Raw genomic sequence first — 27,731 nt, 5'->3', positions numbered from 1 at the left:
TGTTCAGGACTATGCTGTGACAGGGTAAGCTCTTACCAAACACCTGCTCCCTGTGTCAGCGGGAATATTACCTACCAAGGATGAGGCACCAGGCAGTCCCCATTTTCCAGAGATTCCAGGTTTGAGTTGGATAGGAGCAAGTCCTGGAGCCCGTGGGCCACGGCATACACAGCGTTGTACACACTGTAACTCAGGGCAGACATTGTCAGAGAAAAAGGGTGCACAGGCAGCATCTCCAAGGAAGCATTTTCTGAGCATTTTATTCCACTCTTTTCAGGCAATGATAAGGAACAGGCAAAGGCAGATTCCCAGAATTCCTTCAAGATAATGACTTCTGGATATTTTGCTGGTTTAAGTGTCCGCAAAAAATCCCTGAAACCAGGAACGTCTTTAGCATGGTTCGCCAGAGTCAAAGTCCCATGAAAATCATAGCTATTTGTTTCATAGGTCATGCTCAAAGTGAAGTCCCAGTGAAAGGTGGTGATCAAAACCATCTTGGACAGTCCAAAACTCTGTATCACAAATCTCAGAAGGTTCAGGGACTCTGCATCCCCATAGGCAGCCATCACTGCAGCTGATGTAGCCGTGACACTGGAGTAGATTCCCTGGGCTATATAAAGGTTGAACTTTCCACTAGGGATCTTCTTGGTAAAAGCTGAACAGACACTGTTCCTGGCCATCTCCCTGGTCAGATCCAAAAGGAATCTCTCTCCTTTCATATCATCTGATACCACCAACCCCACCCAGGTCCAGCCGAAATGCACCATTAACCGGACCATCCCCCAGGGCAGAGAGGAGAACCTGGGGGCCACCTGATAGAGAGATGGAAACTGTACCTTGTCATGCAGGATTGGGTCAAATGGGCCATAGGTGATCTGGGTAGAGAACAAGAGAACTAAGTGGGAGGTGTGAGAATGTAGCAAATCCAACAAACGTATTTACTTAACTCCTGCTTTGGATCCTGCTTTGGAAAGTGCACGGTTCACACCACTAGGGAAAAGATAAAAGCAAAAAGCAACAATACCTATTCTCAAAGAGATTTTAGTCCATTACTCCAATTTATTGACCATTTACTGTTTGGAGATCACTGGGAGAGGGGTAGCACTTTTCCTGCCCACAGTGAGCTAACACAGGAGAGACAGACACTCCAATATATTTTGGATATTTACAGAAGTGCTGTAGGGAGGATAGGATGAATAAAGGGTACAGAGATAAACAGAAGGGAGATGGAAGAGATGTGGTTTTAGAAAGGCTTTGAAGGTGGAGAGAGCAATCATCTGACAGATAGAAGGGGTAGAGAGTTCTGGGCCAGAGACAGGATGTGGATGAGGGATCAGGAGCGAGGAGACAGGGTAAAAGTACATTGATTAGGTCGACAGTAGTGAGCGAAGGGTGTGAGCTGAGTTGTAGTAGAAAAATCATCTCTATGCTAATGACACCCAAATTTACAACTCCAGCCCTGATCACGCTCCCTCTCTGCAAACTTGCATTTCCTCCTGCCTCTAAGACATCTCTACTAGGATGGCCTCCTATCACCTCAAACTTAATATGACTAAAAGTGAACTCCGAATCTCCCCACCCAAACCCTGTCCACCCGTTCACTTTTCCATCACTGTTGATGGCACCACCATTTGTCCTGTCTCTCAAGCCCGTAACCTTGGCATTATCCCTGACACCTCTCTTTCATTCAACCCACATAGTCAAACCCTCACTAAATCCTGTCAGTTCTACCTTCACGATATGGCTAAAATCTACCCCTTCCTCCCCCTCTAAACTGCTACCCCATTAATGCAAGCACTTATCCTATCCTGCCTTGATTAACGTTATCAGCCTCTCTGCTGACCTCCCTGCCTCCTATCTCTCCCCACTCCACTCCATACTCCACTCTGCTGCCCAGACCAATTTCCTTCAAAAATGTTCTGTTTCCCCACTCTTCAAGAAACTCCAGTGGCTGCCCATCCACCTCTGCATCAAATAAAAACTCCTCACCATTGACTTTAAAGCACTAAATCACCTTGCCCCTCCTATCTCGCCTAGCTAGTCTCCTACTACAGTGCAGCCTGCACACTCCATTCCTCTAGTGCTAACCTCAGTGTACTTTGATCTCATCTTTCTCAATGCCGACCTCTCACTCACTTCCTACTTCGGCCTGGAACATCCTCCCTCCTCATATAAAACAGATAATTGCACCTCCCCATTTCAAAGCTTTATTGAAAGCACATCTCCTCCCAAGAAGTCTTTCCTGACTAAGCCCTCCTCTCCCCTTCTCCCACTTCTTTCTGTGTCTCCCTGACTTGCTCCCTTCATTTATCCTCTCTCCTATCTCCACTGCACTTATGTATATATTTTTAGTTAGTTTATTCATTCATTCATTCATTCATTTATTCATTTATTTATATTAATGTCTGTCTCCCCCTCTAGGTTGTGAGCTCATAATGAGCAGGGAGTGTATCTGTTTGTTGTATTGTGCTCTCCCAAGCTCTTAGTACAGTGCTTTCTATACATTAAGAGTTCAATAATACAATGAATGAATGAAAAGCAGGTAAGATAGGAAGGGGCAAGGTCATTGAGTATAATGAAGGTCTATGGTAAGGAGTTCCTTTTTGATGAGAAGGTTGATGGGCAATCACTAGTGGTTCAGTGAGGAGTGGGAAAACATGGACTGAATGTTTTTTACAAAGATGATACTGGCAGCAGAGTGAAATACGGACTGGACTGGGCAGAGACAGGAGGTAGTGAAGCCAGCAAGTAGGCTGATGAAGTACTCAAGGTGGAAGAGGGTAAGATCTTGGATTATCACAGTGGCAGTTTGGCTGAAGAAGGAAGGGCAGATTTTATTGATGTTGTGAATTGGAGACAGATTGAATATGTGGTTTGAATGGGGGAAACCAGTCAAGGATAATGCCAAAGATGCAGGCGTGCAACACAGAGAGGAAGATGGTGGTGTATGAATGATGGGAAAGTCATGAAGAGGACAGGGCTTGGGTGGGAATATAAATTCTGTTTTGGACATGTAAGCTTTGAGTTGTAAGCGGGACATCCAGGCAGTGATCTCATGAAGGCGGGGGAAATATGAAACTGCAGAGCAGGAGAGAGATCAAGACTGGAGAGGTAAATTTGGGAATCATCAGCATGGAGATGGTAATTGAAGCCATGAGAGTGAATGATTCTCCAAGGGAGTAAGTGTAGATGGAGAAGAGAAGGGAACACAGAATTAAGCCTTGAAGGGAGGTGGATGAGGTGCCTGTGAAAGAGACTGAGAAGGAGCAGCCAAAGACATAGGAGGGAACCAAGAGAGGACAGTGTCAGGGAAGCCAAGGTTAGATCATGTTTCCAGGAGAAGGCAGTGGTCCACAGTGTCGAAGGCAGCTGAGAGGTCCAGGAAGATAAGGATGGAGTAGAGACTGTTGGATTTGGTAAGAAGGAGATCACTGGTGACCTTTGAGAGGACATTTTCCATGGAGTGAAGTTGGCATAAGCAGTGAGGCTTAGTGGATAGAGCATAGGCCTGAGAGTCAAAAGGAACTGGGTTCTAATCCTGCCTCTGCCAGGTGTCTGCTGTCTTGCCTTGAGCAAATCACTTAACTTCTCTGTGCTTCAGTTACCTTGTCTGTAAAATGGGGATTAAGACAGTAAACCCCATGTGGGACACTGATTGGGTCCCAATCCAATTAACTTGTATCTACTCCAGAGTGTAGTACTGTGACTGGACCAGAATAAACATGTAACAAAAACTACTGAAAAAGCCAGATTGGTGAGGAAAATGGAGGAGAGGAAGTGGAGACAGTGAGTGTAGACAACTTACTCAAGGAGTTTGGAAAGGAATGGAAGAGGAAGATGGAGCAAGAACCAGAGAGATGAGGGGTCAAGAGACAGTTATTTTTAGGATAGAGAATACACGAGAATATTTGAAAGCAGTGGGGAAGAAGCCAATGGAGAGTGAACAGTTGAAGATAGCAGTAACGGAGGGAAGAAAGGAGGAGATGAGTATTTTGATAAGGTATAAAGAGATGGGGCCACAGGAGCAGGTAGAAGGGGTAGACTGGGAGAGAAATCAATCAGTCAGTTATATTTATTGAGCACTTACTGTATGCAGAGCACTGAACTAAATGCTTGGAAGAGTACAATATAACAATGTAAAAGACATTCCCTACCCATAACAAGCTTACAATCTAGAGGGGAATTTACAGTCTAGAGGAGGAATAGGGAATCTTTTCTTGAGACACTCAGGGAAAGGTGGGAGAGTCAAAGAAGGGGCAGGAGGAGAGAAGAACCAGATAGGAGAAGAAGAGATTTTAAGGACACCACCCCTGATTGTTCTAATTTTATTCAAAAAGAAGTGGCCAGGTGAAGGAAAAGAGATAGGCGGGGTGGAGTGACAGGGGATTGAGGAAGGAAACAACTGACAAAGGCAACGGACATGGGAGTCAATAAGGATGGAGCAATATTGTTGCCGAGTTGGGCAGAAGGCAAGTTAAAGCAGGCAAAGTGCATCTGACATGGACTAGGTTGGCCTGATATCTGGATTTCGACCAGCACAACTCCATGGCTAGTCCATGGAAGAAAAAGAAGAGTGCTTTGAAGCTTATCAAGTACTGAGGGTTAGTGGTACGAGATTAGTAAAGGGACAGGGGAATGAGCAAGTTGAGTCCAGTAGAGAGGGTTGTGTTGAGGATGTCAATTTGCGCATCGAGGATAGGTAGTTTGAGTATGGGGACTAAATGGGGCATAATGACTTGAGAAAATAGGTGCAGATTAAAAGAATGAAGTTCTCTATGGAGAACAGGACAGAGTTCCATATGGGGGTGGGAAAGGGACAGAAGTCAGGTCAGGAAGTTGTTGTTGGATAGAGTGTGTTCTTGTGGAAAGAGAACACCTGGGTTCTAATCCCAGCTTCAAGTCACTTGGGCAAGTCACTTAACTTCTCTAGGCCTCGGTTCCCAATGGGTGATTCAAAACACCTGTTCTCCCCATGACTTAGGCTGTAAGCCCCATGTGGGACCTGATCATCTTGCATTACCCCAGCCCTTAGGCCCAGCATTTGGCCTATAATAAGCACTTAACCAATATAACAATTATTAGTAATTACTACTATAGGGAAATTTCAGAGTTGGTGAGGGGAGAGTTGGGGAGAGTGAGGCTTGTACATTCACTAGAGAGGATGAGATCAAGTGCATGTTCAAGTTGATAAGTGGGTAAATTGGGGTGGAGCAGGAGGTCAGTGGAGTTGAGGAATAAGGGGAAGCAGGCAGTGGAAGGGTCTTGGGGAACATCCACATGGATATTGAAGTCCCCAAGTATCAATGTAGGGATGGAGAAAGAGAGAAAGAATTTGAGAAAGAGATCAAATGGCTCAGAAAGTTGGAGGTGGGGCCTGGGATTAGTAACTGGATTGGGTGGTAGAGATTGGTGGGGAGTCAAAGCGGGAATTGGAGGAGAGTGAGTGTATACAACTCAGATGGATGGAGTTTGGAAAGAAATGTTAGGAGGGAGATGAAGCAATAACCAGAGGGATCTGGGGCTGGGCCAGGGGGAGGACGAGGTTAAGGGAGGTTTATTTTTAGAATAGGGAATACATGTGCATATTTGAAAGCAGTGGGGAAGAAGCTACTGGAGAGTGAGCATGTGAAGGTGGAGGTCAGGGAAGGAAAAAAGGAGGGGGCATGTTTTTGATACGTTGCAAAGGGATAGGGTCAGAAGAATGAGTAGAAGGGGTAGATTTTGAGAGGAAGCAGGAGATCTCCTCTTGGAACATTACAAGAAAAGATGGGAGAGTCACAAAAGGGACAGAGGGAGGGAGGGACTGAACAGGAGCAGGGGAGATTATAGAAAGATCCTTCCTGATGGCTTCAATTTTATCCATAAAATATGTGGCCAAGATAGGGACAAAGGATAGGTGGGGAGGGGTGACTGGGGATTTGAAGAGGGAATTCATTCATTCATTCAATAGTATTTACTGAGCACTTACTATGTGCAGAGCACTGTACTAAGTGCTTGGAATGTACAATTCAGCAACAGATAGAGACAATCCCTGCCCAATGACAGGCTCACAGTCTAATCGGGAGAGACAGACAGCAGAGCAAAACAGAACAAAACAAAAACAAGAAAAGATTATCACGATCAATAGAATCAAGGGGATGTACAACTCATTAACAAAATAAATAGGGTAAGAAATATTCTATGCAAATGAGCACAGTGCTGAGGGGAGGGGAAGAGGGAGGAACAGAGGGTGGGGTGGGGAGGGGACAGGAGGGGGAGCAGAGGGAAAGGGGGTTCAGCTGAGGGGAGGGGAAGGGGGACGAGCAGAGGGTGGAGGGGGATCAGAGGGAAAAGGGGGGCTCAGTCTGGGAAGGCCTATTGGAGGAGGTGAGCTCTCAGTAGGGATTTGAAGAGGGAAAGAGAGTTAGCTTGGCAGACGTGAGGAGGGAGGGCATTCCAGGACAGCAGTAGGACGTGGGCCAGGGGTTGACGGCAGGACAGGCGCGAACGGGGTCCATGAGGAGGTGAGCTGGAGAGGAGCAGAGAGTAGGGGGTGGGCAGTAGAAAGAGAGAGGGAGGTGAGGTAGGAGGGGGCAAGGTGTTGGAGAGCTTTGAAGCCAAGTGTGAGGAGTTTCTGTTTCGTGCGGAGGTTGATAGGCAACCACTGGAGGTTTTTAAGGAGGGGAGTGAGATGTCCAGAGCGTTTCTGTAGGAAGATGATCCAGGCAGCGGAATGAAGAATAGACTGGAGTCGGGAGAGACAGGAGGAAGGGAGATCAGAGAGAAGGCTGACACAATAATCCAGTCGAGATATTATGAGAGCTTGTACCAGCACGATAGCTGTTTGGATGGAGAGGAAAGGGCAGAACTTGGAAATACTGTAAAGGTGAGACCGGCAGGTGTTGGTGACAGATTGGATGTGCGAGGTGAATGAGAGAGCTGAGTCAAGGATGACACCAAGGTTGCGGGCCTGTGAGACGGGAAGGAGGGTCGTGCCATCCACAGTGGCAGGGAAGTCAGGGAGAGGACAGGGTTTGGGAGGGAAGATAAGGAGCTCAGTTTTAGACATGTCTGAAACAACTGGCGAAGGCAAGCGGCATGGGAGTCAATAAGGATGGAGCAATATTGTTGCCAGGCAGGGGAGAGGCCAGGTTAGAGCAGGCAAGGATGCATTTGACATGGATTAAGTCGGCCTGATCTCTGGATTTCTGCCAGCACCACTCCAGAGTAAATCCATAGGAGCAAAGGAAGAGTACTCTGGAGGTGATCCAGTGCTGTGTGTTAGTGGTATGAGAGTGGTGAAGGGATAGGGGAACAAGCGAGTTGAATTCAGTAGAGAGGGTGTTATTGAGGGTATCAAATTGTGCAATAAGGGTAGGTAGTTTGGGTATAGACACCAAATGGGGCATGTTGATTTAAGAAAATTGGTGCAGATTAAAAGACTCCCTGCCCAGAATGAGTTTACAATCTAGGGAAATCAGTAAGGAGGCCAATACAAGATCCTGGCTAGGAAACTACGGGGTCCAGGCCAGGCCGATGACCATTAGGATGTAGCAGGTCTGGGGAAATGCTGTGGAGGAAAAACCAGCAGCATTAACCAACAGGCTGGATGTGAGAGATGACAGAGTGCAAAGAATCAAAGTTCATGCCGTGACTGAGGGTCTTGGTGACAGAAAGGACGGTGGTGCTATCAACCTCGATTGGAAACCTAAATGGAGAAATTGATTTGGGAGGGAAAATGAAGACTTCACTTCTATTCTTATTGAAATTGATGCCCCAGGGAGCCTTCCTTGCGGAGATCTCAGGGAGTGAAGGGGAAATGTGAGATGATATAGGAAGTGGGGATTTGGTGCTGTTGAGACAGATTTGAGAGTCACTGCATGGACTGAGTAGATCAAGGCATGGTAGTGGATGAGCTCTCCAAAGGAGCGAGTGCAAAGTGAGATGAGAAGGGGAGCAAGAACAGAGTGTTGAGTGACACCCATGGCTGGGGGTTAGAAACAGAAGAGCCAGGGGAAGGGAGTGAGAAGAAGCAGCCAGAGAGGCAGGAATAATACCAAAAGAGACTGTCACAGAGAAAACAGTATCAGGTAATATTTCCAAAGGAGGTGGTGGTCCATGGAATCCAAGGTGACCGAAGGGTCGAGGAGTATTAGGGTAAAATAGGGTTCTTATAGAATGCTTCCTCAGGGGAAGAAAGAGGGCAGAAAGCAGATTGCAGTGGGTCAAGAGGGGAGTTGGAGAAGAGATAATGGAGGTAGAAGGGCAAAATATCTGATCGAGGAGACTTGACAAGAAAGGGAGCAGGGACAAGATGGAGTAATATGTGTTGGGCATAATGGATCCAGGGAAAGTGTTTTGTGACTCAGGAAGATTTGCATATGATGGAAGGTAGAGTAAAAGGAACCCTCAGAGAGGGAACAGTTGAAGCTGGCAAGAAGGGAGGATAGAAGGTGGATCATAGCAGTGGTTCTTAAAGGGGTCAAGTGAAGAGGGAAATGGGGCTTCAGGAGGGCTTTGAAATCCCCCTGGAATCCTGGTGACAAACACCACTGTAACCCTACTAAGAGGTAGAAAACCCAGAACTGTAGTGAGTGAAAGTGACCTCGTGTTCCCTGTACCTGGCTCCTTCACACCCCATGACTCTGTGCCCCATATTTATAACTTTTCTTTTACCATTTCTTTTTACCCCTCTAAAAGGGAAATTTGCAGAATGGACAGGGAGTGCTCTTGGAGCCAGCAAAAGCTAAAAAGAAACTGACTCTGATAGAAATTCACTTGGATAGTTTCATCCTCTCGATAAGTGAACCCCAGTACCTGGCTTGTCCTTAAAGGACAGACAGCCCTAGGTCTTGACTGAAAATCTGCTCCTAGCCATGAACATCCCTTCTCAGTGGGCACTGTGGGTTTGAAAGACGTAAACAGAAACTGCTTTCCCTGAGACAAATCTCCAATCTGGTCATTCCTTAACTACACGGGGAAGGAACCAGACTGTTGGAATGGTGTCCTACCTGTGGGAACTTGTAGAGTCCCAGGATGGTCGCCATGGAGATGGACAGGGTAGACGTGGCTCCTCCAACAACAGCCACAGTCTTTTCCTGCTTCCCACAGCTGTAGTTAGGGATGGTCTGTCCTCCTCCTGACATCCCCATAAAGGCACCCTCCATGGCTCTTTCAGCATTGTGGTAGATTTCATGGACATGGAAGCCCAGTGATATATTGGGTAAAAGGCTGGGATCCTTGTTGATCTCGTCCGTGGCAAACAGCAGGGCCAGGAAGTGCTGGAAGTCTTTGTGAACCCAACTGAAATGAGAAAGACAGTGTAAGACCCCAGGATCAAGCCCGTGCCTGACTCCGCATTCCAGGGGACACGTCCTACCAAGAGAACAGAGCTGGTACAAAGTCCAGTGGCAGCATCATCCAGCCTGGGACCCTCAATCACATCACCTCCGACACTGGCCACTCTGCATCCTTTCCCGCATCACCCAGCCCCAAGTCCTCCCTGGCTCTAAGTCACTGCTCCGATGGCTACAAGGATAGGGAGGGAGCAGAGGGAAATATTTTCCCTTCAAACCCAGAAGGACAATCTGAGGGACAGAACCTGAAGGGAAAGAAGGAAGGAAAGAGAATCCAGACTGGGAAGTGATGCTGGAGGCTCAGAGTACAGGCTGGACCTGTCTCAGGAAGGATGCCAGAAACTCCGTGTTGAATACAGCCCCTGCCCAATCATCACGTGCCATCTAAACAAAGAAAACTAAAGAGGTAGCGTGGCCCAGGCTTGGGAGTCATGGGACATGGGTTCTAATCCCAGGTCTGCCACATTTTTGCTGTGTGACCTTGGGCTGGTCATTTAACTTCTCTGTGCTTCAGTTACCTCATCTGTAAAATGCAGATTAAAACCTACTTAGAGTGTGAGTCCCATGGGAGACAGAAACTGTATCCAGCAAGTGTTGAGGACATTGCTTTGCATAGCAAATGCTTAGCAATTACCATAATTCAATTAAATATATTCAATATAACCATTAACACACACAAAAAAACTTACTCAGTAAGATAGTTCTTCCAGTAATTACTGTCGATGAATTGGAAAATTCCCCTCTGAAAAACAGTCATGGTCTGCAGAGATAACATCCCTCTGATGACCAGGTCCCCATCCCTGTAGTAGGTGGCTGGATAATGTCTGTCCAGGCAGCAGGGAGTCTTCTCTTCCCCACTTGTGCAATTGGGAAGCTGGAGGAATAGCAACAAGGTAAGCAGGGAGAGCATCAGGAGAGGCGAGTCTAGGATAAGCAGTGAGGGACCACCAGAATTAGGAGGCTGACTCTTCTCCATGGGCACAGGGACTAGGACTCCAGTATCCACTCCTCTCAGAAGGAAGCTGTCAATAAGATGTGGGGCAGCACACATTCAGGACAAACTGCAATCTGGCGAAAATTGGGAGGGAAGGGTTATGAGTCAGAAAGATGGCTCTGGTCTCATACCATGGTTTGCCTGTAACTGGGAATGGGCAGAACACTGAGTTGCTTCTCCTGTGCCCACTATGGGACAAAGGAAATAGGCCATGCAGGGGCTCTGAGGATTATCCTTGCCTGGAGCTCTGCACCTGCAACCCTGAAACTTTTTCACCAACACAAGAGGAAAAAACAGTTAGAAATTGCCCTCCCTCATGGGTCCCCAGGAGGTTTGAAAGGGTAGAGAGGTCTGGGGGCTAGGGGATGATTCTAGAACTAGGGGAGCCTCGCAGAGCTCTGCCCTCCCCATCCAGACCCACACAATAAGGCCAGTCCCCACAGCAATTGCAGAGTTGGCAGCTCTTGCATCAGGCAGGAGGCTGGGAGTGGTGACAAGGACAGAAAATGATCCTGAGAAATTAGTTCATAGGCCTCACACATACCTACTCCCAGTACCCAGAGCAAAGAACCCTGGGCGTGGTCAGTGCCAGACCATCCCCACAGTCCAGGATACATCCAAAGATCAGAAGCTCTATCTTCAGACAAGATTGGACAGCATGGAGATAGTAAATACACTCAAATCCAGTGTGCGATCCCTTCTTCCTCCTCCTCCCACATCTTCAGCATAATGGGAGACTCTAGCTCTGAGGCCACAGGCCTACGATCCATTTCCAACCTAGCCATTCTTCTCTGAATCCCACCTAAATGCTCCTGGGGCTCAGGGTATGTGGAGGATGGCAGTTTCTGATGCAGATTGGTCTCTCCTTGGAACTCCAGGGTCAAACATATCCTACTGAGGAACTATCACAGAAGGGGTTGGTGGGGCCTCTTCAGACAGATGCCCCTCCTGGCAAGGTCCACTGCTCCCCAGAATGTCAGCTGCTCTGAATGGTCCAATCAACCAATTTTATTTTTTCACCTCTTACTGGGTGTGGAGCACTGCACTAAGCACTTCATTCATTCAATCAATAGTATTTATTGAGCGCTTACTATGTGCAGAGCACTGTACTAAGCACTTGGAATATATAATTTGGCAACAGATAGAGACAATCCCTTCCCAATGATGGGCTCACAGCCTAAATGGGGGAGACAGACAGCAATGCAAAATAGAACAAAACAGAAACAAGATAACATCAAGATGAATAGAATCAAGGAGATATATATTCACATTATACATTCACAAAATGAATAGGGTAATAAATAATATATACAATGAGCACAATACTGAGGGGAGGGGAAAGAGGAAGAGCAGAGGGTGGGGGGAGGGAGGGGAGGGAGAGCAGGGGGAAAGGGGGACTCAGTTTGGGAAGACCTCCTGGAGGAGGTGAGCTCTCACTTGGGAGAGGACTCTCCAATAGAGTTGGTAGACACACAGTCCCTGCCCACAGCGAGCTCACAGTCTAGAGGAGAATTTCATTCTCTCACATCTCATATCTGGGTGACTTTCTGAGGGTCTGTGGGACCTCATGTCCTGGGGAGCAGCAGGCAAGCTCAGCTGATGGTTCCAGAAGCAGCAACCTGGTGTCAGATCTGGGGCTGGAGTCAGCAGTTCTCTATCATGCCTGACCTTGGTTCATCTGGTGGTCCTCCAAAAGTCAGAATCCCACAGTTCCACAGCACAAGTCTGCAAAGGCAGCACCATCTGTTTGGTCTCAATCCTATTGGCCCTGGACTGGAAGAGGCCTCTCTGCTGTTGGCAGTAACTGCTGCTGATTTTAGCCTGCTGGGCTGGTGGGAGAACCTGCAGGGAAACCTTATTCAGCTGAGAGAATGGCCAGAAAAGAGACAGGTGAGCATGACTGTCAGTAAGGGCAGCGCAATGCATTTTGGGGAACATGAACCAACCTCCAATTGTTCATGGTTTGGGGAGATTCACTTCTATGGGGAATGATGCCCCATCTTGCCCATGGTTTAGAGGAGGGGAGGCATGTGAGAAAGCTTCAGGAAGTAAGTTTCCCAGGTTAAGCCCTGCTTTTTCCTTTGCTCTTCCTCCCCTCTCCATCACCCCAACTCGCTCCCTTTGATCTACCCCCCTCTCTGCCCCAGAGCACTTATTCATATATGTACATATTTGTGATCATAATTATATTTATTTTTATTAATGATGTGTATGTGTCTATAATTCTTTTTATTTATAATGATGCTACTGATGCCTCTTTACTTGTTTTGATGTCTGTCTCCCCCCTTCTAGACTGTGAGCCCATTCTGGGCAGGGATTGTCTCTGCTTTGAACTGTACTTCCCAAGCGCTTAGTATCTGCACACAGTAAGCACTCAATAGATAGGATTGAATGAATGAATGAATGAAGATTCAGGGAGTGCTTTCCTTGCCCCAGTTGTTGAGGGAATAATGTAAGGCAACAGGCAACATGTTCAGGCAACAGGGAAGCTGGGACAATTTTCTTCTCTCCAAGAGAGCATCTGCCTGTGTAGGAGACTGGTTTGGGGAGTTTCTCTTGTTGAGTCTGGGACACAATTCCAGCCTTCTAGGATGATCCTACTTCAGGCCAAGTTAACTCCAACCACCAGCCAGTTTATCCCCTGAAGGGTCGAGTGGCACTTTTCCCATAAATTTGGGAATCTCCATACCTGGGGTTAGTGTACTGCTGTGATTCAAGTTCATTTGTTGAATTCCTCAACTGTTTTTGTGGGTGGCATCAGATCTTGCCTGAACATCTGGCTCTGGTTGTTTGGTAACAAAAAGATTGAAGTTGAAAAGATATCGGGCAGGCCCCCTCCAGGGTCCCACAAGCACCACCTCCTTGAGGGAAGGAAACGGTCACCTAGTTTCTCAATGATATGGTCTAGAACCTGCCTGGCTGGCTGGAGTCCTAGCTGGACATATCTGAGGGACTTGGGGACACTTTCATCTTCTTAGCTCCCTCTCCCCCATCCCATTTTGATTGCCCCTTTCCACCACTCTGAGAGACCCCTTTCAAGACTCCAGCTTTGGTATGGAGGGGAAGAAGAGAGAGAGAGAGAGAGATTAACTTCTATTTCCTCATTCATTATACACTTAGGCAATTCAGAGAATCATGATGGTCTAATGGAAAAAAGCCTGGGCCTGGGAGACAGAGGACCTGGTTTCTATTATCAGCTCCACCATTTGCCTGCTGTGTGGCCTTGGGCAAGTTACTTAATTTCTCTGTGCCTTAGTTTTCTCATCTATAAAATGGGAAGTAAATCCTACTCCTTCCATTTTAGCTGGTGATGCCCCATTGGGACAGGGAGTGTGTCCAATCTGAGTATGGTGTATCTACCTCAGTGTTTAATACAAAGCTCGACACATAGTAAATGCTTAACAAATACCATTAAAAAAAAAACATTCCCCAAGGGTCCAGCCATATTCTTCTCCAAGTTGGCAAGGTTATTCCCGGGCTCCCTTACCTGCCCCACCTGAAAGGGCTCTGCCTGAGTCTGGCAGCTGGGTGTAGTGTCTGTGGTTCTCCATCCAGGTGCACTAAGTCACAGGCAATTCAGAAATGGACCCATTCCTGCAACTCCACCAACTGTCCTGCTGTGTGTCCCCCTGGCATCAGCACTGTTGTAAGTCTCATGATTTTGTCTACCTCCTGAGAGCAGAACTGTCTGAAGCAGAATATGACAGAGCTGATAAGTTCCAAAAGAACCTTGGCCAAGGAGACCAGGAGTGGCATGGGATGAGAAGCAGGTAATTTGAATGGGAACCATGAGTTTTCTGTGATGGGTTAACTAAATGTTGATTTCATGAACCCTTTTTTTTGTAAAACGTAATCAATCAGTCATTTATTGAGTGCTTACTGTTGTACAGAGCACTGTATTAAGCATTTAAGAGAGAACAATAAAACAGTATAACAGCACTGGTAGATACATTCCCTGCCCACAACAAGCTTACATTTTAGAGAGGGAGACAGGCATTAATATAAATAAATGATTTACTGCTATGTACATAAGTGCTGTGGAGCTGAAGGGGGGCATTAAATGAAGGGAGGAAATCCAACTGCAAGGGCAATGGAGAAAGGAGTGGGAGAAGAAGAAATGAGGACTTAGTCAGGGAAGGCCTCATGGATGAGATATGGTTTCAGTAAGGCTTTGAAGATGGGGAAAGTCTTTGTCTGTTGTATATGAAGAGGGAGGGAGTTCAAGGCCAGAGGCAGGATGTGGGTGAGTGGTCAGTGGCGAGATAGACCAGATCAAGGTACTGTGAGTAGGTTGACATTAGAGTAGTGAGGTATGTGGGCTGAGCTGTAGTAAGAGAGCAGAGAGATGAGGTAGGAGATGAAGAGATGAGGTCGAGGGGGCAAGTTGATTGAGTGCTTTACAGTCAGTGGAAAGAAGTTTCTGTTTGATGCAGAGGTGGAAAGGCAATTTAGGGAGATGAATTAATGTTGGTATTTGTTAAGCGCTTACTATGTGCAGAGCACTGTTTTAAGTGTTGGGGTAGATACAGGGTAATCAAGGTGTCCCTCATGAGGCTCACTGTTAATCCCCATTTTACAGATGTGGTAACTGAGGCACAGAAAAGTTAAGTGACTTGCCCACAGTCACCCAGCTGACAAGTGGCAGAGCTGGGATTTGAACCCATGACCTCTGTCTCCCAAGCCCCAGCTCTTTCCACTGAGCCACACTGCTTCTCTGAGTCTGAGAGATTTCATTTTTTTCAATAAAGTAGGTAGCTAGGCTATTAGGGACGATGGATGGGGGAAGCTGGGAAACAGGGAATTTGAGAGGGGAGTTAAATGTCTGGACCAACTGGTGAGGGCAACAGGCATGAATGTCAATAAGGGTGGAGAAATAATTTTGCCAGGCAGAGGAGAGGGCAGAGTTAAAGCATGCAAGGATGAACTTGATCCAGGCAAATGATCCAGGCAGCAAAGTGAAGTAAGGACTGAAGTGGGAGTTTACAGGAGACCAGAAGTTTAGTAAAGAGGCTGACACAGAAATTAAAACAGGGTAGGCTTGCCATGGTAATTACCAAGGATTACTGTTGTAACAGTTTGGATATAGATGAAAGGGAGGATTTTAGCGATGGCTGTGAAGGCTGAACCAACATGATTTAGTGACATTGAATATATAGGTTTAATGAGAGAGATAAGGCAAGGGTAACACCAAGGTTTTGGGCTAGTGAGACAGGAAGGATGGTGGGGCTGTCTTGAAGTGATGGGAAAATTTGGGGGGAACAGAGTTTGGGTGTGAAGACAGAGAGTTCTGTTTTGGACAGAACTTATCACCTCTTCCAGCTTCTTGCCTGATGCCACCACACTGACCTCACTGTGACAACCTGGATAGACACCGGTGACAAGGGAAATACTGCTGAGAGGTTCCTCCCATCTCTAACTTGATCCTTGAGCCTGGAGCAAAACTAAACCAAGTTTTGTTGTTTTCTGAGGAAGGACTCAATCTCCCCCTCCCCTTCCCATCTTATCAGGTCCCAGGCTGAGCCACGTGGCCTCAGTTGTGCCGGGGAGCTTTGGGGACTGTTCCTGTCCGGGGGCTCCTCACCTGTGTCCCTGAAACTTCTACCAAAACACAGACTGGAAATAATCTTGTCATCTCCCCTGCCGACTCTGGCTCCTCAGGAGGCTGAGGACGGGAGTGGGAGGGAGTTGTTCCCCTTGTCAGCTGTGTCAGTCCCATGCTTGATGATGAGGTTGGCAGGGATTGCATCAGGCAGGAGGCCGGGAGAGGTGACAAGTTCAGAAAATTTCAGTGAGAATGCTGAGCTGAGAACTTCCTGATTCTCATTCCCCATCACCCCAGCAGAGGATGCTGCAGCCAGTACGGGCAACCCCCTAACACACGGGGCGAGGTGGGGAGGGGAAGATTCTTGGTGTGGCCGGAGTTGTGGGGGGTAACCCTGATTCCCTCACCCCCAACACTCCCAGCAACTCTGTACACAGTAAGCGCTCAGTAAATATGATTAAATGAATAATACAGACATCACCCTCTGGTTCTTACAGTCTATCCCTAAAGATTGTATGCACCTTGTAGGCAGGGATCATGTTGACAACTCTGTACATTGTACCAATTGCTTAGTACAGTGCTCTGCACACAGTAACCTTTCAATAAATAAAACTGGTGGATTCACTGGTTGATTGATTCATTCAAACCTGCTGTCTCCCCTGTCCTAAACAAACCCTCCCTTGACCCCACGATTCCCTCCAGTTATTTTCTTCCTACCATGACTCTCCAAACTCCTTGAAGGAGCTGTCTACACCTGTTGTTTCCACTTTCTCTCCTCCAAATCTCTCCTTGCCCCTATCCAATCTGACTTTCACCCCCTGGGCACCACAGAAACTGTCCTCTTAACGGTAAACAATGATCTTCTTCTTGCCAAATCCAATGGCTTCTTCATCCTAATCTTCCTCCACCTTTCAGCTGCCTGCGACACTGTCACCCACCACCTTCCCCTGAAAACATAATTCAACCTTGGCTGCACTGACACTGTCTTCTCCTGGGCCTCCTCCTATTCCCCTCGTCACCCTTTCTCAATCTCTTTCATGGGCTCCTCCTGTGCCTCCCACCCCTAACTTTGGGAGTTCCTCAAGGTTCAGTTCTGGGTCTTTCTATTCTCCATCTACACCCACTCTCTTGAAGTACTCATTCATTCTTTGACTACAACAACCATTGCTATGCGGAAGTTTCCCAAATCTACTTCTCCAGCCCTGATCTCTCCATCTCTGCAGTCTCAGATTTCCTTCCTCCTTTAGGACATCTCTACTTGGGTATCCCACCAACACCTGAAATTAAACACATCCAAAACAAAACTCCTTTTTTTATAAATGGTATTTGTTCAGCACTTCCCATGTGCCTCACACTGTACTACGCACTGGAGTATGTACAAGTTAATCAGTTTGGACACAGTCTTAGTTCCACATGAGGCTCAAATCTTCATTCTCATTTAACAGATGAGGTAACTGAAGTGACTTGCCTAAGGTCACACAACAGAGAAAAGGTACAGCTGGGATTAGAACTCAGATCCTTCTGATTCCCAGCCCTGTGCTCTATCCATCATGCCACACTGCTACTCGATGGTTTTTCTACAGAACCATTCAGTCAACTTTTCCCCACTCTTCAAGAACCTCCAATATTTGCCCATCCAACTCTTCATCAAACAGAAACTTCTTAGCAATGGTTTTAAAGCACTCAATTACCTTGCCTCCTCCTGCCTCACATCCTCAATTTCCTACTGCAACCCAACCTGCATATTTCTGTCCTCTAATGCCAACTTACTCACTCTACCTTGATATCAATTATCTCACACAGACCCTCTAGCCCATGGCCTGCCTCCTTCTTGGAATGTTCTCCTTCTTCATATCGAGCAGTAAATAGACAATTACTTCCACTTCAAAGCATTATTAAAGACAAATCTCCTTCAAGAGCCCTTCTCTGACTAAGCCCACCTTTCCTCTTCCACTGCTTTCTGCAGAACCCTAACTTATTCCCTTTTTTTATCCCCTGCTCTCAGCCCCACGATACCTCTGTACATTTTTGTAATTTTTTTATTTATATTAATTTCTATCTCCCCTTCTAGACTGTGAGCTTGTCATGGGCAGGGAATGTGTCTGTTTATTGGTGTGCTGTGCTCTCCCAAGAGCTTAGTACACTGCACACATTAAGTTGTCCTGTACTCTCCCCAGAGCTTAGTACACTGCGCACATTTAACCCTCAATAAATACTTTTGCCTGACTCATCAATATCTCTGCCTTCATAGCCTTTATTACAAGCAGATCTCCTCTAAGAGGCCTTGCCTGCCCAGACCTTCATTTTCTCTTCGGCCATTCCCTTCCGTGTTTTCTTTGTATTTACATTTACAACCTTCCTGAACACAACATCACTTATGTATACATCCACAATTTATTCATCAATATTAATGTCTATCTCTCCCTGAAGACTGTAAGCTCGTTGTGGGCAGGGAACATTTCTGCCAACTCTGGTATATTGTATTCTCCCAAGCATTTAGTACAGTGCTCAGCACATAGGAAGCACTTAATACATTTGATTGATTGACTGATTGATCAATTGATCAGACTTTATAATCTCCTGTATACAGGGGTGAGGATTAACAACTGGGCCTCAGACATTGTATAGGCTTCCTGAGATTGGCTGTTTTGGGGTCTGAGTGGGCAGAAGGGGGAGGTTAATAGTAGTAAAGCTTTTGAAGAGGAGCAGAAATGGGACTGAAATTCAAGTTGAGTTATTTTTACTTAATAAGTGAGTAAAACATACAGACATATGACATCTACTCCAGTGCTTCAGTACAGTGCCTGACATTGTACAAAGAGTGCCTGGAACATAGTAAGTGCTTGACTACCATTACACAAAAAAGAATGGTAGCCCACACTGGCTCTCCAACAGTGCTCAGCACACAATAGGCTCTCAAAAAATATTACTGTGTGTCCTAGTAGAAAGAGGATGGGGCAGAGTCAGGAGTTTGTTTACCAATGAAAGTGCATCTTGACAGAAAGCTATCCTGCTCTCAGGCAAATGTCTCCAAGATAATACCACTACTCAGAGCTGATTTTGCCCTAGTTCATCAGGGATTTCTAGGACAGTCCAGTCAGGGGGTGAGGCAGTATTGGGTTTAGGAGTCTGAATCAAGAGGGAGGGTAACTGGAGTGGGCAGTGGGAGTTATAATTTGTGGAGTCAGTAGCAGGGTAGTGTTGGGCCACAATGAGGGGGGTTAGGGTTTATGGACTCAGTGGTGGGGTGGAGTGGGGCTGGATGGGGGGCAGGGGTTATAGTTTATGGAGTCATTGGTGGGGTGGAGTAGGGCTGGGTAGGGGAGGGGGTTTTGGTTTATGGAGTCTGAGGCGGGGTGAGGTGGGGAAAGGGTGAGGGGTGGGGGTTATGGTTGATTGAGTCAGTAGTGGGGTGGAGTGGGCAGTCCTGATAGTCAGTCAGTCAGTCAGTCAGTCAGTCATATTTACTGACTGCTTACTGTGTGCAGAGCACTCCACCAAGTGCTTGGGAGAGTACAGTATACCAATATAACAGACACATTCCCTGCCCACAATGAGCTTAGAGAGTAGAGTGGGAGACAGGCAGTAATATGAATGTACAAAATTACAGATATGTACATAAGTACTGTGGGGCTGGGATGGGGGGGGTGAATGAAGGGAACAAGTCAGGTGATGCAGAGAGTAGTGGGAGAGGAGGAAAGGAGGAAAGGAGGGCTTGGTCAGGGAAGGTCTCTTGGGAGAAGGTGAGGTTAGTAATTGTCTGTCTGATATAAAGAGGAAGGAAGTTCCAAGCCAGAGACAGGATGTAAGCAAGAGGTCAGCGGTGAGATGGATGAGATCGAGGTACAGTGAGAAGGTTAGCATTAGAGAAGCAAAGCGTGTGGGCTGGGTTGTAGTAGGAGAGTAGCCAAGTGAGGTGGCAGGGACAAGGTAACTGAGTGCTTTAAAGATGATGGTAAGGAGTTTTTGTTTAATGCAAGGATGTCACATCAGCAATCGTGAAGCACAGCAGAAACATTCTGGGCCCATATCCCTTAGGAAAATGTTTCATTCGACTCTCACTGTTTTTTGCCCAGCACCCACTGCCCTTTTCTTCTCCTTCCCAATGGTATTAGGGTCCAAACGTGCATGAAGAGATGCAGATATTCCACCCTCCACCTCTGCCTTCTTCTTTGTATAATTGGGCCCACCTCTCAGGAAGTTGGACCAATCAGATGATGTTCTGAGAGGTGGTGCCATTCAATAGGCCAGGACTCCTCCCATACCCGTGAGGTGGATGACTGTCATTACTCTGAGGAAGAAGACCCACCCCTCCCTGTGAGGTCAGAACATCTGAAGCTGGACTGCTCGTGAACAGGACTGTGCTGTTAGGATGTAGAGAGGAGCAAAGAGGCAGGGCTGGGGCAGGATGCAAATGGGAAGACATGAGTCTGAGCAAAATGGCAGGATGGGGGAGTGGTGGTGATTTCTCAGGAAATGTCCAATTAACTGTGGTATTTGTTAAGTGCTTACTATGTGTCAAGCATTGTTCTAAATGCTGGAGAAGCTGCAAGATAATCAGATCAGAACCAATTCCTGTCCCATACAGGGCTCACCATCTAAGTAGGAAGGAGAACGGGTATTGAATCTCCATTTTACAGATGAAGTAACTAAGGAATGGAGAATTTGAATGACTTGCCCAAGGTCACACACAACTGGAACGTGGCAGAGTGGGAGTTAGAATCCATGTCCTCTGACTCCTGTGCCCAGGCTCATTCATTCATTTATTCATTCAGTCATATTTATTGAGTGTTTACGGTACGGAGAGCACTGTACTCAGCTTGGGAAGTACAGTTCAGCAACAAATAGAGGCAATCCCTGCCCACAATGGGCTCACAGTCAAGGAGGAGGGAAACAGACATCAAAACAAGTAAACAGGCATCAGTAGCATCATTATAAATAAGTAGAATTATAGATGTATACTCATCATTGATAAAGATAAATATAATTATAAATATATATATATATACAAGTGCTGTGGGACTGGGCGGGGGGGGGGGGGCGTGGAACAAAGGGAGTGGGTTGGGGCAATGGGGAGGGGAGGGGAAGCAGAGGAAAAGGGGAGTTTAGTCTGGGAAGGCCACCTGGAGAAGATGAGCTTTCAGTAAGGCTTTGAAAGGGGGAAGTGTGCTAGTTTGGTGGTTTTGAGGAGGGAGGGTATTCCAGGCCAGAGGTAGGATGTGGGCCAGGGGTCGATGGCAGGACAGGCAAGAATGAGGCATAGTGAGAAGGTTAGTACCAGAGGAGCCAAGTGTGCGGGCTGAGATATGGAAGAGAAGGGAGGTGAGGAAAGAAGGGGCAAGGTGATGGAAAGCTTTGATGCCAATGGTGAGGAATTTTTGCTTGATACGGAGGTTGATAGGCAACCACTGGAGATTTTTGAGGATCTAACCCACAGCACCTATCTACATATTTTTAAATACATATTATATACATCATTTATTCATATGAGTGTCTGTCTTCTCTTCTAAACTGTATGCTCACTGTGGGCGGGGAACCTGTCTGTCAATTTTGTTGTATTATACTTTCCCAAATACAGTATAGTGCTCTACATACTACTGATTGATACCATTCTGAAAATATAACTGGGAGCACCCTCTGCTAGAGAAATTCCTGGGCTCCAAGGATAAGGATAGGGTAGGAACAGCATCCCAACCTGGTCCCCGTTGCAGCTCCCTGCCTCTGTTCTACCAAGACTGAAGGAAAGAGGATGAAAAGGGATATAATAGGGGAGGGCAGCTGTGGATATGCCCCGTTGTCAGACGTTATTTTTTTTATAGCATTTATTAAGTTGTTACTGTGTGTCAAGCACTGTTCTAAGTGCTGGGGTAGATACAAGTGAATTAGGGTCAGATACAGTCTCTGTTCAACATAGGGCTCACAGTCTAAGAAGAAAGAGGATTAAATCCCCAAATCAGAGATGAGGAAACCGAGGCACAGAGAAATGAAGTGACTTGCCCAAGATCACACAGCAAACAAGTGGTGGAGCCAGGATTAGGACACAGGTCCTCTGACTCCCAGCCCCGGACCCTTTCCACTAAGCCATGCTGCTTCACTGCCCATTTCTTGCCCACAGCCTGCTCTTCTGTCTGTCATGCCCTGTGCTACCTGGGCCCTGATCGCTCGCTGGGGTCATCTTGGCCCTACCTTGCCCCAACCATGGCAGCTCCCTCCTATTCCTGGCCATGACTCCCAGGGATAAACTCTCTATTAGCCAGGGCGAAGGGAGACCCTAGTGTTGTCGGATCTGGGTGAAAGGTCAGTGATGCTGCCTGAGGCTCACAGAACCCCTTCTATTTTACATCTAAACTTACTCCCTTGGAGAACTCATTCACTCCCATAGCTTCAACTACCACCTCTATGCAGATGATTCCCAAATTTACATCTCCAGCCCTGATCTCTCTCCCTCTCTGCAGTCTCACATTTCCTCCTGCATTCATGAAATGTCTACTAAGATGTCCCACCATCACCTCAAACTTAACATGTCCAATAACAGAACTCTTTATCTTCCCACCCAAACTCTGTCCTCCCCGTGATTTAAATTCATTCATTCATTCATTCAATAGTATTTATTGAGCACTTACTATGTACAGAGCACTATACTAAGCGCTTGGAATGGACAAGTCGGCAACAGATAGAGACAGTCCCTGCCGTTTGACGGGTTTACAGTTTAATCGGGGGAGGCAGACAGACGAGAACAAGGGCAATAAATAGAGTCAAGGGGAAGAACATCTCGTAAAAACAGTGGCAACTAAATAGAATCGAGGCGATGTACATTTCATTAACAAAATAAATAGGGTAATGAAAATATATACAGTTGAGCAGACGAGTACAGTGCTGAGGGGATGGGAAGGGAGAGGGGGAGGAGCAGAGGGAAATGCGGGGGAAAGAGGGTTAAGCTGTGGAGAGGTGAAGGGGGAGCGGTAGAGGGAGTGGAGGGAGAAGGGGAGCTCAGTCTGGGAAGGGCTCTTGGAGGAGGTGAGTTTTAAGTAGGGTTTTGAAGAGGGGAAGAGAATTAGTTTGGCGGAGGTGAGGAGGGAGGGCATTCCAGGACCGCGGGAGGACGTGGCTCAGGGGTCGACGGTGGGATAGGCGAGACCGAGGGACGGTGAGGAGGTGGGCGGCAGAGGAGCGGAGCATGCGGAGTGAGCGGTAGAAAGAGAGAAGGGAGGAGAGGTAGGAAGGGGCAAGGTGATGGAGAGCCTCGAAGCCTAGAGTGAGGAGTTTTTGTTTGGAGCGGAGGTTGATAGGCAACCACTGGAGGTGTTTAAGAAGGGGAGTGACATGCCCAGATCGTTTCTGCAGGAAGATGAGCCGGGCAGTGGAGTGAAGAATAGACGGGAGCGAGGCGAGAGAGGAGGAAGGGAGATCAGAGAGAAGGCTGACACAGTAGTCTAGTCGGGAGATAGCAAGAGCCCGTAGCAGTAAGGTAGCCGTTTGGGAGGAGAGGAAAGGGCGGATCTTGGCAATACTGTAAAGGTGAAACCGGCAGGTCTCGGTAACGGATAGGATGTGTGGGGTGAACGAGAGAGACGAGTCAAAGATGACACCGAGATTGCGGGCCTGAGAGACGGGAAGGATGGTCGTGCCATCCACGGTGATAGGGAAGTCTGGGAGAGGACCGGGCTTGGGAGGGAAGATGAGGAGCTCAGTCTTGCTCATGTTGAGTTTTAGGTGGCGGGCCGACATCCAGGTGGAGACATCCCGGAGGCAGGAGGAGATGCGAGCCTGAAGGGAGGGGGAGAGGACAGGGGCAGAGATGTAGATCTGTGTGTCATCTGCGTAGAGATGGTAGTCAAAGCCCCTTCACTGTAGACAGCACCACCATCCTTCCTGTCTTGCAAGCCCATAACCTTAACATTATCCTTGACTCAACTCTCTCCTTCAATCCACATATTCAATCTATCCCTAAAACCTATTGTTTCAATCTTCACAACTCCAAAATCTGCCCATTTCTCTCCATTTAAACTTCTACTATGTTAATCAAAGCACTTATCCTATCCCCTCTTGGTTACTGGATTAACCTCCTCGCTGACTTCCCTGCCACCTCTTTCTCCCCACTCCAGTCCTTACTTGGTTCCACTGCCTGAGTCATTTTTCTACAGAAACAGAAACTTTCATCAAACAGAAAATTTTTAATATCGTCTTTGCAAGAGTCAATCAGCTTGCCGCTTCTTACCTTACCTCACTGCTCTCCTATTGCAACCCAAACTGCATACTTCACTCCTCCAATGCCAGACTACTCACTGTGCCTCAGTTTCATCTGTCTCACTGCTGACCTATTGCCCTACATCCTGCCTCTGGCCTGGAATGCCCTCCCTCTTCATAGAGAAGCAGCATGGCTCAGTGGAAAGGGCACGGGCTTTGGAGTCAGAAGTCCTGGGTTTGAATCCCGGCTCTGCCACTTGTCAGCTGTGTGACTTTGGGCAAGTCACTTAACTTCTCGGTGCCTCAGTTACCTCCTCTTTAATATGGGGATTAAGACTGGCAGCCCCACATGGGACAACCGGGATTCCCCTGTGTCTACCCCAGCGCTTAGAACAGTGCTCGGCACATAGTAAGCGCTTAACAAATACCAACATTATTATTATTATTATCTGACAATTACTCTCCCCCCACTTCAGAGCCTTATTGAAGGCACATGTCCTCAAAGAGTTGTTCCCTTTCTATGTCCTTATTTCCTCCTTTCCCATTTCCTTCTGCACTGCCCTGGTTTGCTCCCTTTGTTCACTCGCAACCTCAGCCCAACAACAGTTATGTACATATCTGTAATTTTATTTACATTAATATCCAGCTCACTCTCTAGAATGTGAACTAGTTGTGATCGGAGTCTACCTACTCTGTCATACTGTACTCTCCCAAGCGCTTAGCACAGTGCTCTACACACAACGCTCAAAAAATGTGATTCAGTCATTCAATCCTATTTATGGAGCACTTACTGTGTGCATGATTGATTGACTGGTTAACAGCGGAACTGGTGGTGTCTCACAGCCTGGTGCGTTTGACAGAACTTCTGGACTCATGGCGGCTTACAGCCACATGAGAGTGATATAACCTCTGGACAGATGGAGGTGCAAATCCTGGTGAAGGTGAAAGATTCCCTGGATTAGTCTTGGCCTACAGCACAGTGACATTGACAGAACACCTGGAATGATGGTGGTCCACATTGACAGAAGTCTTCGACTGATAGTGTCCCACATCCTGGTGAAGGTTATAGAATTCCTGGACTAGTGGTGACCTACAGCATGGTGAAGGTGACAGAACCCTTATAGAAACCAATTCTTAACCAGTCTTACTCCACTTTGTTTTCCCTCTTCATTTTGCTGTGTTGCTGTGTCTTGATTTTTCTGTTGGACTGGACATTTAGGGGGTCTTCCAGGATCCACGTGAGTTCATGGGAAAGGCCCACTTGGGACCTGCTGGACTGAGGACTCTCCGCAGTGCATACTTTTTGAAATCCTTTGATGGAGAAATCCCTGGTCCACCAGGCCCCAGGTTAAGGGTATCCCTGGCTACCGTGGATCCCATTCAGTCCAGCACTACAAGAGAAGGGGGAACCAATTTTTTTCTTGGAGGCAGACCCCATAAGATCCAAACTTTTTTTGGGGGGGTGGACCCCATAAGGGGCAGACCCCCTCAAGAACCTAAAAGGGGACAGACTCCTCAAGAACCAAATAAGGTCCCTAGAGAAATGGGGGAATATGCTGGGCTGCTTGCCCCCGACCCCACTTCAGTATGCATGTAAGTGTGAAAGATTGCTGGCCAAACATGTGAGTGGAAATGGGGGAATATGCTAGGCCGCTTGCTTAGACCCCACTCAAGTGTGTAAGTGTGAAAGTTGCCCCGAGGGTCTGAATATAAATCACCACACCAGGTCCAGGTGGTAAGTGGTCAGGACACCCAGACCCCATCTGCTAGCTACGTCCATGACCAGCAGGACCTCGAATGCAAGTGGGCCACTGTGAACCCTGTGATCCCTGTGATTGCTGAGGCTATCGGAAGACCAAGTGGGAACCTTACCTCTGGCTTGCCAGGAGAAAGACTCCCTGCCGGCTCCTAAGATAAACCACTGAAATCCCTTGATATCCCTAGTCAATTACCCGCTTTTCCCTTCTTATCCATGTCTTGTCCTGTTTCCATAATTTGTGTGTGTGTGTGTGTGTGTGTGTGTGTGTGTGTGTGTGTGATGGGAGCAGGAAGCTCGGAAGAGATGCTGTCAAGGGCTCACCAGCTCAGTTTATACATACCCATTAGGGGTCTAAGTGATGTAACTATCTAGATTCTTGGCACTGTTACATTAGGGATGATCCAAAGAAACAGTTTTCAGAGGTAATAATGATAATGGTGGTATTTGTTAAGCGCTTACTATGTGCAAAGAACTGTTCTTAGTGCTGGGGGGATAGAAGGTGATCAGGTTGTCCCACGTGGGGCTCACGATTTTAATCCCCATTTTACAGATGAGGTAACCGTAACAGAGAAGTTAAGTGACTTGCCCAAAGTCACACAGCTGGCAAGCAGCGGAGCCGGGATTAGAACCCATGACCTCTGACTCCCAAGCCCGGGATCTTCCCACTGAGCCACGCTGCTTCTCTAGTTTCCTTTGACTTAGGAAAAGTAGTGCTCTTAAAAGGAGAGTTACAATCACGAGGAAGCCGAGTGGTGCAGTTTCAGTGGGACGTTTTCTTTGAATTGGTATGAGGAAGTGTCCAAATGAAATTAAAATTCAGTTTTAGGAGGCCTCAAAGATTCAAATTCAAAACATAAAGAGAAATTGAAGGTAGTTAAAGAAAAGGGGTTTGACGGTCTCCTTACCCCCTATCCATCAGGGGGAAAACAAGATGTGGGTGGGAAGATAAAGGAGTTCTGTTCTGGACATGTTAAGCTTGAGGAGTTGGGGAGGACATTCAAGTAGAGATATCTTGAAAGCATATGGAAATGTGAGACTGCAGAGAAGGAGAGAGATTAGGGCTGGAGATGTAGATTTGGTTATCATCCGCATAGAGGTGGTAGTTGAAGCCATGGGAGCAGGTGAGTTCCCCAAAGGAATGAGTGTAGATAGAGAATAGAAGGGGATCCAGAACTGAACCTTGAGGGACCCCAACAGTTAGAGACTGAGAATGAGCAGCCAGAGAGATAGGAGGAGAACCAGGAGAAGTCAGTGTCAGTGAAGCCAAGGTTGGATAATATTTTAGGTGAAGGGGATAGTCGACAGTGTCAAAGGCAGCTGAGAGGTTGAGGAGGATTAGGATGGCGTAGAGGCCATTGGATTTGGCAAGAAGGAGATAATTGATAACAATGGTAAGAGGGCGATTCTGTCGAGTGAAGGGGACAGAAGCCAGATTGACTGGGGTCAGTGGGGTGGGGTCCCTCACATGGTACTTGATGATGTTATTAGAACCCCACCAGACAGAGTGAGGGCAGAAATGTGAGGGAGCTGTGTGTGGCCTTGGTAACTGCGCGGGGGAGAAAGAAGGTCTTTCATCTTCTGGGGACTTGGAGGAGGGATGGAGAGAAGGAGTCTGGAATCAGAAGGACCCTGCCATCATCATTTGGGTTCCAGCAGGGGCTCTCCTCTCCCCTCCCTCTCCCTGCTGAACCCTGTGGCGTGTGCTTCCTAAAACAAAGATCACTGTGGGGTGGGGGAGTTGAAAGAGGTGACAGCCTGTCCTCCCCCAACCCCATCAGAGTGATACCCCTCACTGGGGAGCCACCCCATAATCAAGAAAACACATACAAGTGTCACCTTTTCCCTGTTTAAAAATCAATCTTAAATATCCCCTTCTTATTCCCTATCAGTTTAATTATTTCTTCCAACCAAGAA

The 27,731-nt window shown here is 47.2% G+C and overlaps 1 protein-coding gene across 1 annotated transcript; it reads right to left on the bottom strand.

The window, feature by feature from the left end:
* Window positions 1–71: 71 nt before the first annotated feature.
* On the bottom strand, window positions 72–25,838 carry LOC114808994 (vomeronasal type-2 receptor 26-like). Its single transcript, XM_039911072.1, has 6 exons — window positions 25,777–25,838; window positions 25,032–25,148; window positions 23,984–24,009; window positions 12,038–12,158; window positions 8,991–9,282; window positions 72–875 (listed from the first exon to the last, which is right to left on the bottom strand). The coding sequence occupies exons 1-6, from the start codon at window positions 25,836–25,838 to the stop codon at window positions 72–74; spliced, it is 1,422 nt and encodes a 473-aa protein (XP_039767006.1).
* Between the last annotated feature and the right edge of the window lie 1,893 nt (window positions 25,839–27,731).

This window comes from Ornithorhynchus anatinus, unplaced genomic scaffold (assembly GCF_004115215.2).
Source record: "Ornithorhynchus anatinus isolate Pmale09 unplaced genomic scaffold, mOrnAna1.pri.v4 scaffold_88_arrow_ctg1, whole genome shotgun sequence".
Lineage (NCBI taxonomy): Eukaryota > Metazoa > Chordata > Mammalia > Monotremata > Ornithorhynchidae > Ornithorhynchus > Ornithorhynchus anatinus.
Note: the sequence above shows the minus strand (reverse complement) of the source record. Positions and strands in the feature narration are given on the sequence as shown.

Bases quoted from the DNA above. Each gene is read 5' to 3' on its own strand.
- LOC114808994 (XM_039911072.1), bottom strand. From the start codon at position 25,838: ATGGACGTAGCTAGCAGATGGGGTCTGGGTGTCCTGACCACTTACCAC. The intron at 24,010-25,031 runs GTAGGCCAAGAC...CTGTTTCTGTAG, and splicing joins TCTGTCAATGTCACTGTGCT to AAAAATGACTCAGGCAGTGG. The intron at 9,283-12,037 runs GTGGGATTCTGA...TTCTCATTTCAG, and splicing joins CAGACTTGTGCTGTGGAACT to TTGGGTTCACAAAGACTTCC.